Source organism: Canis lupus, chromosome 29 (genome assembly GCF_011100685.1).
Source record: "Canis lupus familiaris isolate Mischka breed German Shepherd chromosome 29, alternate assembly UU_Cfam_GSD_1.0, whole genome shotgun sequence".
In the NCBI taxonomy this organism is placed as follows: domain Eukaryota; kingdom Metazoa; phylum Chordata; class Mammalia; order Carnivora; family Canidae; genus Canis; species Canis lupus.
Genome location: NC_049250.1, coordinates 29,978,355 through 29,992,379, shown reverse-complemented (window position 1 = coordinate 29,992,379; position 14,025 = coordinate 29,978,355). Strand labels below are relative to the sequence as shown.

The following is a 14,025-nucleotide window of genomic DNA, read 5'->3' as shown; positions in this document are numbered from 1 at the left end:
CTTTTGCTCTGTGCAACACAATGTCAAGAGAATGAGAAGACAAGCAAATTGACTGGGAAAGTATATCTGAAAAAAAACACACCTGATAACAAAAAGTGTTACTCAAGAAATACACAGAACTCTTAAAACGCAACAAAAATAAAACAAGCAATCTGGTCAAAGAATGGATCAAAGACCTTAACAAACACCTTACCAAAAAGATATGTAGGTGGCTAACAAGCATATGAAAAGATGTTCTACATCATTTATCATCAGGAAAATGCAAATTAAAGCAAAAATGAGGTAATGTTACACACTTATTAGAATGGCTAAAATCCAGAACACTGACAATACCAAATGTGGACAAGAATGTGGAGTAACAGGTGCTCTCATTCATTGCTGGTAATAATGAAAACCAGTACAGCCATTTTGGAAGACAACATGGTAACTTCTTACAAAAATAAATACAATCTACGCAATCCAGAAATTATGCTTCTTGGTATCTACCAAGAGGTGTTGAAAAGTTATTTCCACAAATACATCTTTACATGGATGTTTATAAACAGATTTACTCATAATTGCCAAAATTTGGAAGCAACTGAGATGTCCTTCAGTGGGGGAATGGATGATTAAACCATGGTACATCCAGACAATGGAATATTATTCAGTGTTAAAATGTAAAGAGCTATCAAACCATGAAAAAAACATAGAAGAAACTTAAATGAATATTACTAAGTAAAAAAGTCAATCTGCAAAGGCTACAAACTACACAAATCTAACTATTTGACTTTTAGAAAAGAAAACTATAGAGACGTAAAAATATTAGTGATTGCCAGGGATTCTGTGTGTTGGGGAAGAAAAGAAATGAGAGGAACACAAAGGATTTGCAGGGCAGTAAAAATATTTCATATGGTATTATAATGGTAGATACATACCATTCTAAGTTTGTCCAAATTCATAGAACCTATAATACCAAGAATGAACTGTAACATAAACTATAAACCTTGGGTAATTATGATGTGTCAATGTAGGCTCATCATTGTAACAAATACATCACTCTGGTAGGGGATGTTAATAGTAAGGGGGGCTATACAGATGTGGATACAAGGGGTATATGGGAAATCTTACATTTTCTTCTCATTTCTCCTATGAACCAGAAGTCTACTGATTTAATATTAATCTTATCTAAAAAATACTTTCACACAAAATCAGTGTCTATTCTTCTGTCTTAAATATGACATTTACAGTAATATTTTGTGAATATATTTAAATGTTTCTTTTGTTACTCTATCTTTGATTTTGACCCTCCTACTGTTTTCAAGGTTTAAATTTGGAATATCTTGAGCAAAAATTAACTCTTAAGCCATTAACACAACACACCCAAAAAGCCAAATTCTCTTTGTCTTGACAGATATAAATAGATAAATAGATAAATAAATAGATCTCCCTCCTTTTCTTCTTAATTTGTCATTTGTTTCTTAAGAGTATTAAAGACAAAATAATTTAGCTCCTGGAACCTCAGATAATAATTAAGAAAATGAAGAAACTTCATGAGCAAAGAAAATTCCAATAATACTCTAGTGAAGATTTGAAAAACAAATTATAGTAATTCAAGCCTCTTATAAACATCTATTAAAAACTTATTTTAAGATGATATTGAAGATCACCTGGGTGGTTTAGTCGGTTAAGCATCTGCCTCTGGCTCAGGTCATAATAAACCCAGGGTCCTCCTGCTCAGTGGAGCACCTGTTTCTCCCTCTCCCTCTACCTCGCTCCCTGCTTGCTCGCTCTCTCTCTCTCTCTCTCTCTGTGTCAAATAAATAAATAAAATCTTTTTAAAAAGATGATACTGATAATAAAATCAAAATATAATCTGCCATGATACTATATTTCAATTTATCCATATTCCTTGGAAAGTTGTTCTTTGTTCATCTTGTTTCAGCTTATACGTTTTTAACTTTTACTACCTGCCCCTAAATGGGCATATTAGCACCTACATAAGTAACATAGAGAGAGAAAAATGAATAACCAACAATACAAGGCACTACATGATATGTGAAATTTATGGCTTTGGAAAAAGGCTTTTAAAGCAAGAAGATAGATGTTTAGAACTGAATTGAAAGAGAAGATGTCTCAGAGAAGGTGGAATTAAGTGGAGGCAAGATTCTCCACTTGGAGATCCAAGATGGATGTTGTGAAGGATATCCCTTCAAGGATGACAGCCTGGGCAAAGGCAAAGGAGAAGAATGTACAAAGTATGCTAGGGTACAATGAGCAAAGCAGCTGCTCAGAGCACAGTGTTTATGTAATGGGAAGAAGGTGCTACCTATGCAATAGTTCCCCCATTATCTATGATTTTGTTTTCCATGTTTTCAGTTACCCATGGTCAACTGAGAACTGGAAGCAGATGATCTTCCTCTGGTATACCATCAGAAAGTCAATAGTAACTTAATATTACCTCACAATGCCTACATCATTCTCACTTCATCTCATCGCATAGGCATTTTTACCATCTCACAGCATTACAAGAAGAAAAAGGGTACAGTGTAAAACACTGAAAGGAAGAAAAAAAAATTATTCACATAAATGTTATTATAGTATATTGCTATAATTGTTGTATTTTATTATTATTGCTATTAATCTCTCTTTTACTGTGCCTGACTTATAAATTAAACTTCATCATAGGTATGTATAGAGAAAAACATAATACATATGTACATTATATTCCAGATTTGGTACTATACATATTTATAGGCATTCACCAGGGGTCTTGGAGTGTATCCCTGTAGGTAACTGGGGGGCTACTGTATAGAAGTTTCAGGTGTTAGTTAAAAAGCATAAAATATAAGAGAAAGGATTTGTCATCTAATCTTGAGGAAATAGGATACCAAGGAGATATGTTAGCAGTTATTTGAGCAGATAATTAAACATTGAAGATACCTGATGGAAAAGGCAGGTTAGAAATATTAAGGTGGCATTAATATGAATGATAGTTTATAAACTAAAAAGTTTCATTACTTATCAATTTGAATACCAGGCAAAATGCTAGACAATAGAAGGACGAAAGGACATAACTCTGTCCTCAAGCTGCATTTAGGGAATGTATTAGGTTTACAAAGAAAGAGAGCCAGTAAGATAGAAAGGTGATAAATATAGGAGAGATAGATATACAAAGGGAGAGAGAGAAAGGAAGATAGATAGATGATAGGTAGATAGATAGATAGATAGATAGATAGATAGATAGATAGATAGATAATAGATTTTTTTAATTGGCTCATATGACTGTGGAGATTTGACAAATACAAAATATGAAGCATAGACCAGTAGGATGGGGATCCATGGAAGAGTTGCAGTTTGAGCCCAAAGGTGGTGGGCTAGAAAAATTCTTTCTTCCAGGGAGATTAGTCGTTTTCTACTAGGGCCTTCATCTAACTGAGGTCCATCCCATCTACATGATGCAGGATAATTTGTTTTACTCAGTCTACTAATTTAAATATTAATCTTATCTAAAAAAAATCTACACACAAACTACTATAATAACATTTGACCAAATATCTGCGTACTGTATCCTATTCAAGGCGACATATAAAATTAACAACAGGAATCAAAAGAGAAAAAACAAAAGAACAAAAAAAGTGCTTTGAGAGACGTGTATAAAATATGAGACTCAGGTTGTAGTGACTAAATCTATGGATGAGTACAGCATATTAGGGGGAAAAAATAAAAAAATCAGGGGTTTAAGTGAAGTCTTAAAAGTTAATTATTCATTCCTCAGATCAGCTTGTAAACCAGTCTGGAAAATACTTCATACCTGGTTCACTACATTAGCACCACGACATCCCTATACAATACTCCTCCATCATGCACTCACTCATTAACCTCAGGGCAGACATCCCACCAGGCTCAGTCCTGGTAGTATTCAAAGTACAGGGAGAAGAAAGACCAAAATCCTAGTCATTAAAATACATACACTCTATTTGGGAAACCAAATGTAACTCCCAAATAAGGAGAACACATTTGGGAATAAGATTGATAAATGGAAACTAATCAATAAACATTTAGTTTGATATACTAAGAGTTTTTACCTTATCAAATACATTTTTGAACTATTAAATATTTTTTTAGGTTTTATTTATTTATTCACGAGAGACACAGAGAGGGAGAGAGAGAGAGGCAGAGACACAGGCAGAGGGAGAAGCAGGTTCCATCCCGGGAGCCTGATGTGGGACTCGATCCTGGGACTCTAGGATCACACCCTGGGCCAAAGGCAGGCGCTAAACTGCTGAGCCACCTGGGCTGCCCTTATAAAAACATTTACAGGGCAGTAACTTGAACAGGAAGGCATCTGCAAGCTACTAGGACAAGAGTTCAGTGAACACAATGAAAGAGTACAGAATTCCCGATAGGAAAACCATTAGTTGTCTGTTGCAACAGCGAAGATGAAGAAGAGATGGCAAAGTGTTATGAGAATATAGGAACATTTATCAAAGGAAAGCTGAAGATGATAGGGTGATAGCCCAGTTGTAGTGTCTGGCCTTGAGATTAATGGATGGGTCAGGATCAAGCCAGAGTCATATGGGAGAACTGAGAAAATGTAGGAGATCAATTATGATCAATTGTGATAAACCAGCCATGAATCATGTTTAAAAATAGTTTATGGGCTTTTCTGGGGAATTTTTAGAAGGCTTATCTCAATCCCACCTATCACATTCATGCATAAAGATAAAAGCATATGTGATGCTCAATTAAAAGCATCAATAGAGGGAAAGTAGCATATTTGTGTAGCTAATGATAATACTATAAATAACATAAATAAAACAAAACAGAGTAGTAGCACCAACAACATCCGTCCCTAGACCTCTGACCCTGGAGATTTTTCAACCTGTAGATTGTCTTCCTCTATGTGAATGTAACTCATAGAAAGGATATTAATAATTCTACCTGAACCAGAGCTTGGCCTCTGCAGTGATCCCATATTCAACTGCTTAGTTTGTGCCTATAGGAGAGAAGGTAGAAGTGTCAAGTTTGGAGTCAGATAACCATTTGAATAAACCCAATAAACAGTAGTCCCAAACCTTGGATGAGAGTCAATCTGCTTTAATCCCATCTCCCACTTTTAGTTCCCTTCTATTTAGAATTGGGTGATTTGTCATTGACTTATTTCTTCTTAAGATAAACTATAAAAACTGAAAGCTCATTGCCATTAATTCCTACCTCTTTATTTGATTTTCAAAAATCCATTAAATAATAGCTAAACTTTTATTATTTCCATATGCCAGATATTCTTATATTACACAAATACATAGGTAGAATTATCTCTATATTACAGATGAATACATGGAGGCTCTTAAAAGTTAACTTGCCTCAAATCACAGAGCTAAGAAATGGTGTGACTGGAGAAACTCATGCACTCTGTTCCTAGAGTTTTATCTCTTGTGTGCAAAACTGTGCCAAACCTTCTGTGTGGCCAAACCAGGCATGCCAATTAAAATATATCTGACCTGTGAAACATCTGACTAAAAGAAGCAGTCCCTGCTATTAAAAAATTAATATATAATGCATTCCCGTTCTTTTTAAATAGGACCACAAAATAATTATCCTTTAGAAGAAAATTCTCAATACGCAAATTGGCACTTTTTTTAAGCTTCCACCCTAATCAAGATCAGATAATTAGAAAAAGAATTTTCAACGATAATCTCTGTAAGGTGAGAATAACAGCTGAAACTGACAAGAGAATCTGAGAGCTTGTAAAACAGGTATAAAAAATTTAGTGATAAATAATGTTGATTGGCAAAAGGAAAGAAGATACCAAATCAAAGGAAGTTTTAAACCTTCTTTAAAAGGATGTATGTGCATGTGTAAGAGAAAACAGTTTACAACCTAACCAAGGAGACCAAGCACATGTAAAAATCAGGGGTAGAATGTCACTTATCACCACATTTTCAAATATGGCAGTACTGTGATCATCCTTATTGTTGCTTTGGAGCACATAATTTTTCATTTCCCCAAGCAATTTCAGTGTGCACATTTGAGTTGGCATTGAGTGGAATAAAATATATGATCCATTTCTACTCACTTCCCACACTACTTCGAGTTTGGCCAAAGCATCCATATATAATTTTACTAATATTTTATCATAAATCATTCCCTCTGGTCCGTTTTCCTTTTTTCTACCTCTCTACATTTATTGGGCCTCAGAGAATAATGCGACACTGGCAGTCAGAGGTTTCCACTCATACTTGCATAATAAAAATATTCTATCTTTATATTCATACCTTATTCATTCATGCATTTCTGACTTAACAACAAATCAGTCTTTAGCTGACAGAGCATGTTACAGTCTACGAGAGAAGCCCAGTGCTAGTCAATGATTTTACGCTAGAATTGAAAAACACTTCCACACCTTTATCTTTCCACACCTTTCTTACCAATCCTAGTTTTCCACAGCGCATATTTGAGGCGAGGGAGCATTTCTTCACAAAGAATGGGCATTAACTGGAATTTATATGAAAGGAAAAAAAGCTGTATTTCCATCAAAATAATGAAACACAGGATGGAAAGTTCACGTGTTATACATAGTATACGGCAACTCTAAAGATTCATTTACCCTAGAGGGAAGACAATGGATCCAAATAAAGAGTCTCAATAATAAATACTCAGAAATGGAAATGCTTGATCATATAGGAGTTATATTTTTAATTTAATTTAATTTAATTTTTTAAGGAACCACCATACCATTTTCCATAATGAATGTACCGATTTCCATCCCTACCTTATGTTAGAAATATGTTATCATTTCTTAGGATTATGAGGAATGGCCATTTGTGCTTCTAAGAAATTTGCCCCTTTCTTACAGGCTATCCAATTGGTTGGGATACAACTGTCCAAAATACTTTTTTTTTTAAGATTGTATTTATTTATTTATGAGAGACACAGAGAAACAGAGAGAGAGGCAGAGACACAGGCAGAGGGAGAAGCAGGCTCCACGTGGGGAGCCTGACGCCGAACTCGATCCCAGGTCTCCAGGATCACACCCTGAGCTGAAGGAGGTGCTAAATTGCTAAGCCACTGGGGCTGCCCTGTCCAAAATACTCTTATAGTCCTTTTTATTTCCACAGAATTGGTAGTAATGTCCTGCTTTTATTTCTGATTTAGTAATGAGTATTCTTTTTCTCAGACAATTTTATTAAAGTTTTCTCACTTTTTTTTGATCTTTTCAAAGAAGCAACTTTTGGTTTTGTTGATTTTCTCTATTTTTCTATTCTTTAGATCATTTCTTTCTACTTTAATCTTTATTATTTTCTTCCTTCTGCTGGCTTTGGGGGTTTATTTTGTTCTTTTTTTAGTTCTTTAAGATATGCTATATGAGACCTTACATCTTTTTTTTTTTTTAAAGATTTTATTTATTTAATTCATGAGAGACACACAGAAAGAGGCAGAGACACAGGCAGAGGGAGAAGCAGGCTCCCCATGGAGGAAGCACAATGTGGGACTTGAATCCGGGACCCAGGGATCACATCCTGAGCTGAAGGCAGATGCTCAACCACTGAGCCACCCAGGGGTCCCTCTTAAATCTTTTTTGGCATAAGCTTTATAGCTATAAATTTCCATTTTCTCACTGCCTTCTTTGCATCCCATACATTTTGATGTTATGCTTTCATTTTCATTCATCTCTAAGCATTTTCTAATTTCTCTTGTGAATTCTTCTTTGATTCACTGATTGCTTAAGAATGTGTTCTTTAATCTCCACAAATTTACTAATTTTACAATTTTCCTTCTATTATTGATTTCTAACTTTATCTGTGGTCACAGAAGATAACTTCGTATATATCTATCCTTTTACATGTACTGAGACTTAATTTGTGACCTAACAGATGGTCTATCCTGAAGAATGTCCCATATGCTCTTAAGAGCATACTATTGTTGGGTTCAGTTTACTATATTTGTTGGTCAGTTCTAGCCGGTTTATTGTGCTGCTCAAGTCCTCTATTTCTTTATTTATATGTCTGGTTCTATCCATTATTAAAAATGGGATACTGGGTTCTCTATTATTATAGAAATGTCTATCCCTCCTCCTTTTGATCCTTCAATTTTTGCTTTATATATTTTAATGGTCTATTAAGTGTATAAATGTTTATAATTGTATCATCTTACTGTATCAAATCTTTATTAAAATATAATGTACTTCTTTGAACTTTTCTTATTTACAGTATATTTTGTCTAATGTTAGGGTAGCTACCCTGCTCCCATTTGGTTACCATTTGCCTGGAATATTTTTTCCATCCTTTACTTTCAACCTACTTGTATTTTTGCACCTGAAGTGAGTCTCTTGTAGGTAGCATATATGTCTGTCATTTTTCTTATCCATACCAATATCTGTCTTGATTAGACAGTTTAATTATTTACATCTAAAGTGATTACTGATATGGAGGGATTTGATTCTGTCATTTGCCATTTGTTTTCTATGTCTTATAGCTTTTTGTACCTCATTTCCTGCATTAATGTCTCTTTTGTGTAGTTGATTTTTTATAGTGAATTTTTAATTCCTTTCTCATTTCATTTTGTGTATGTTCTTTTTTTTTTCATTTTGTGTATGTTCTATAACTATTTTCTTTGTGGTTACCATCGGGATTACATTTAATATTCTAAAGTTACAAAACTCTAAAATCAGTTTCACTTCCATAACACACATAACTATGATCATTTAAAACTGTCCCAACTCCTTTTGGTTATTGATGTCACAAAACTATATCTTTGTACCTTGCGTGTCCAAAACATAAAGTAATAATTGTTTTAAATGCATTTCCAAAACAAAATTGTTACAAAACAATTTTCAAACATTTTATAATGCTTGAAATTTCTGAAACTGTGTGAACAAGTGGATGTACCCTGCCTTTTTAGGGGACATTAAACTGCTAATGGGGGACACCTGGGTGGCTCAGCGGTTGAGCGTCTGTCTTTGGCTCAGGGCATGATCCTGGGGTCCAGGATCAAGTCCCACATTGGGCTCCTTGTGGAGAGCCTGCTTCTCCCTCTGCCTATGTCTCTGCCTCTCTCTCTTTGTGTGTCTCTCATGAATAAAATTTTTTTTTAATTTTAAAAAGGGGATCCCTAGGTGGCTCAGTGGTTTAGCGCCTGCCTTCTGCCAAGGGCATAATCCTGGAGTCCCAGGATCGAGTCTCACATCAGGCTCCCTGCATGGAGCCTGCTTCTCTCTCTGCCTGTCTTTGCCTCTCTCTCTCTCTCTCTCTCTCTCTGTCTCATGAATAAATAAATAAAATCTTTTAAAAATAAAAAATAATAAAAAATAAACTGCTAATGGCACTTATTTGCCAGGGGTATAAATGTAGGGTTCAACAATTATGAAAAATCAATTACCAGCCTTTACTAATAGTCTAGTCTGAGTTTGTTAGGGTTTCATTTTATACTTGATATTTACTTACCATCATTTTTTAATTGATATCTGCTGAGAACACTAAATTTTCAGCTTGATTACTATATATATTTGCTACCTACAAAGTTGAGAATGTTTTCTAATATGTTGCACTTTTGAGTGAATGAGGAGGCCAAGACTTTTTTTAACAATCTTCATTTTGTACCTATACAGCTCTCCTTCCATATGCCTGGCCATGCTTTCCTCCCTTCTCCATTTCAACTTTTCTTACATTAAAAGTCTGTGCTGTTTTTTAATTAACCAAAGTAATTCTGTGGTAGCAAAGTTACTATCAGTTTGTTTTAATATCAAGAATAGTGAATAATAAGAGAAACAGTGTGTAAAAAGCTATGTAAACTCTAAAATACATATTTTATAGTTATTAAGGACCACAACGTGCCACCGTATTAGGATAAAAATATAAATAAATATTTAGATAAATTCTCTCCATTTTTAATAATAAAGGCTAATTTTGTTTTGAGCCTTTATTTATATGCCAAGCAATATAAGACTTTACCTATAATACCAAACACTTTATGGAGGACTAAAACCTGAATAAATAACTAAATTTTGTAAATGAGGAAAGGGGCTCAGAGCAATAACCACTTTGAAAGGGATGGCTTGATGTAAATGTAAATTCTAGAATTAGTATGTTAAATTTACACAAGTTATGAATGATCTAAAGAAGCTGCTTCTAGATGATATCAGGATGCTCTCAGTTATTTAAGACAGATTAATTCAGAATATTTTGAAAGAGAACAAAAAGTTCCAGGTTAACCATTTTCTTTTTCTCTCTTACTGTAGAAATCTTGGCGTGAAAGCAGTTGTTAATGTGTTGGAGAATTCTCACAATATTCTTAGCTCTGTAATATTCATTTGCTCCATAAACAATTGAATATCCATAGTCCCTGAACATTGTTTTAGGAGCTGAGGGTCTTATATTTATTGTAAATCTCTGTTCTTGAGAATATGTGTTTTATACCCAGAGGCAGAAGTAAAAAGGTATAAACAAATAAGATAAGCTCAAAGATTTGTAATGAAGATGCCAAATTTGTAATCCATTTATGCAGCTAAAAGCTTTGTTATAGAAAAGAAAAAAGAAAAAAAAAAGAAAAGAAAAAAGATGAAAATTTATTGAAATTGCAATATATTCACAAATGTTTAGGAGTTTGGCAAGGCTTATTTCTTACTTTATCAATTCATATTATGGCAGGTTGATATAAAAAGCAAATATGCTTTGTAACACTTTATTCCTTAAGTCTCAATTTCTCTCCCTCTGTTCCATGTATATATTAAGAAGATGGCATGTAAAATGCCACTTCAAGGAAAAGTGGGAAACCAGGTAGGAGGACATGAGAAAAACATAGCCTTGATTGTGAGAAGACAGTGATGAAAGAAGTGTCTTGACTTCCCTGACTAGACCAAGATTCCTACTGGAAGAGATTTGTTGGATAGCTTGAAGGAAGAAATCAAAGCAAAAGGGGTTTTGCTACATTTCCCATTTGAGACCCAGAGAAGAGACAGTTTTGCAACGGGAAGGCCCACTTCTCAAAAATCTAAAGGGGATAATTATATGTTGGCAACTGAGTTATCCAGAGTTTCCATACCAGAGACATAAACACACAGAAGCAAAGGCTGAAAGCAGACTACAAAAGCTAAATATTAATGAGAGCCAGATTTTGGTAAAATATGCAGCACCAGGGAAAGAGTGGTGAAACTGAGTCAGTGGAGACAACACTTAGGTCTGACTGGGAAGAGAGACAAGAGAAAGAAAGGGACAGTTTGCAGACTTCAGCAAGTGGGAATCAGGCCAAGCTGACAGGTAAAACTGGTACCCTAAAGGCCACAGACAGAACAACCAGAAGAATTCCCAAAGACATTCAATCAGATCTGAGATATCTCATACGGTGCTGCAAGAATCCTACAACTCCTCATGCATGGAGAAACTAATGGAGAAGAAAAGACTAGAGAACTATAAATAGAAAAGAAGTCACTTCGGTAAGAAAAGTTTTAGATAACAAATAGCAAGTTTGTTCTCCCTGATGGTCTTTGAGATACAAATTAGGAGGAAACTCACTCAATTATAAGAAATAAAGTTTGAGCCACTTTGCATATCTAGCACTTTTTCTAAGGAATACTTGATCTGGTAATACTCAGCCAGTTTTTCATGTTTCTGTGAAAATTTCTATCTTCTATGCAATGGGAAACTGAAAATTATTTATATTCTGAACACAAAACAGTGTCTATATTGTGGTACTAGCTTATAAGCTATAAATGGTATTAAAATAGTGATTTTTAAAAACATTATTATTGTATTAAAGTGTTGCTTTATAATATCATTGCTATTGGAAACATAAATTTTGGAAAACAATGTTACAGACAAATTTCTCTTTATGAAAATTTAATATACTTGGAATTAATATCTAAATTAATATCTAAATAGTATCAATTAATTTCCTTTAAACTATTCTTATGGTTTAAGAATTCTGACAACAAAACATCCTTCACTTAACTCTTAAGAAGATTCTGAACTCACCTCATCCCATGGACACACTGAGTCTACAGCTACCTTCCTCTCAAAAAGACCTAAAGGGTGGCCAAGCAACAACTATACACTGGAAAAAAAAACGAGAAGAAAACACACTGAACCAGTTAGAGGAGTCTGGGACACAATCTCACCATAAACCCCACCCTTCACGCACCCAGCATCCACAGATCAGGAAAAAACTCAAAACCTGGAGTGTCTTTTTGAGGAATGAAGCATTTGAACCTTCCATCAAGCACCCCAACTTTTAAGACCTATATCTGAGAGATCAGGCCCCAAAACATCTAACTTTAAAAATCAAGGGGGCTCACAGTCATGATGGAATACTTCAGAATAAAGACTGAAGGTCACCATCTTCACACTCTTGTTTTGCTTTGCTATAGAGCCAGTGGACATCATCTCTTTAATTTTTTCTTCTTTTTTCATTTTCTCTTTTTCCTTTTTTCCTTTTTCTAGAGAGTACTATCTTTATACTCACTCACACTATGTCTTGATACAAACAGTATGGACCATCTTCATGCTCTCCCTCTACCATGCTCAAAATCTCCAGCATCTCCTGAAAGGGAGTTTTTACAGGCATCTGATGCCCTGATTTTTGTGGTTGCTGCCCAAAGGCATCCCTTGATCATTTGGCTCTGAAGACCAGGGGAATCTGTGTTCCTGGGTCCCACAGGACTATAACAATCAAAGAGTCAGTTCTTGGCAGGCTACCATCCCCAGGGTGCTGCACAGATAGCAAACTAAAACATATCACCTGTCTTTCTATGAAAGAGGCCTATTTGCTTGTCCAGGAGCTTTGGCCTGAGGGGCAGTCTTCTGATTTGATATGTATCTAGTGGTCTACGTAAGTGCTGTCAGGGAACACAGGCTGGTAAACACCATCTTTGTGCTCTCTCTTTGCCTCACTATAGCTCACCAGTCTATTCCAGAAATTAGCTTATATACTCTTGTCTGGCACTCTGATTTTTATGGCTGCCACCAGGGAACATGCTTTCATGTCCTGGTTCTGGCTGCCAGCAGGGCTTACAAACTCAAGAGTCCAACAGGCAGAGCTTTCTTTCTTTTTTTTTTTTATGATTTTATTTATTCATGAGAGACACAGAGAGAGAGAGAGAGAGGCAGAGACATAGGCAGCAGGAGAAGCAGGCTCCGCATAGGGAGCTCAATGTGGGACTCAATCCCAGGACCTCTGGATCATGCCTTGAGCCAAAGGCAGATGCTCAACTGCTGAGCCACCTAGGCATCCCAAAGACAGAGCTCTCAAAAAGCTACCACCTATAGGGCACAGCAAGAGGCAACAACAAAGCCAGGAACTACAGTCTTTCTTTGAAGAAGGCCTATTAGCTGGTCACAACTACAGCCTGAAGGGCAGGATTCTAATTAAACAGACATCTAAGAGTTGACTGTAATACTTTTTGGAGACTTCAGAGGGTGGGCACTATCTTCATGTTCTTCCTCTGCTGTACTGTAGAGTGTCACTATCTCCTGAATTGTAGCCCTTACATGCATCTGGTGTCTCAGTTTTTGTGCCTGCCACCCAGGGGACATCCTTTAATCACCTGGCTCTCTTGGCTGGGGGTCTTGTGTTCCCAGGTCCCATAACACTGCAATAATTATACAGATAGTTCTTGACGGGCTACTAGCCTCAGGGCACTACTCAGACAGCAGTGAAACACCATTCCATTCTATTTATGAAAGATGCCGACTTTCTTGTCCTGGAGCTTCAGCCTAAGGGACAGACTTCAGGTTTGGTGTACATTTAGGGGCCTAAGGGATTGCTATCAGGAAACAAGGCTAATATATGCCATCCTACTGTTCTTCCTCTGCTTCACTATAGCTCACCAATATCTCCTAGGAAAGAGCTTATACACTCATCTGGAGCCCTGATTTCTATATCTGCAACTCAAGAGACATCTCCAGATCACCTGGGTTGGTGGCCAGTGGAGCTTCTGCTTGCAGTCCCATAGGACTATATATATTTGCATTATTTAAAAGTTAAGGCCTGACAGTCTGGCTTTCAATCAGTATATGAATTTAGGTGTTCACTGAGATCCGTCCTTTTGAGACA

General features: G+C 35.8%; 1 protein-coding gene across 5 annotated transcripts in view; it reads right to left on the bottom strand.

The window, feature by feature from the left end:
- Positions 1-14,025, bottom strand: part of LOC111093154 (zinc finger protein 385C-like) — a 477,561-nt gene that overhangs the window by 296,381 nt on the left and 167,155 nt on the right. For 4 of the 5 annotated variants that reach the window (XR_005381161.1, XM_038579627.1, XM_038579626.1 and 1 more), the window contains exon 5: positions 4,921-4,975. Coding sequence is in view for 4 of the 5 variants with exons in the window: in XM_038579627.1 (XP_038435555.1) it covers positions 4,921-4,975 (55 nt within the window). In the remaining variant the exon portion in view is untranslated. Of the gene's footprint in view, positions 1-2,437; positions 2,534-4,920; positions 4,976-14,025 lie in introns of those variants that run through there. The other variant, XM_038579628.1, reaches the window with a different exon arrangement.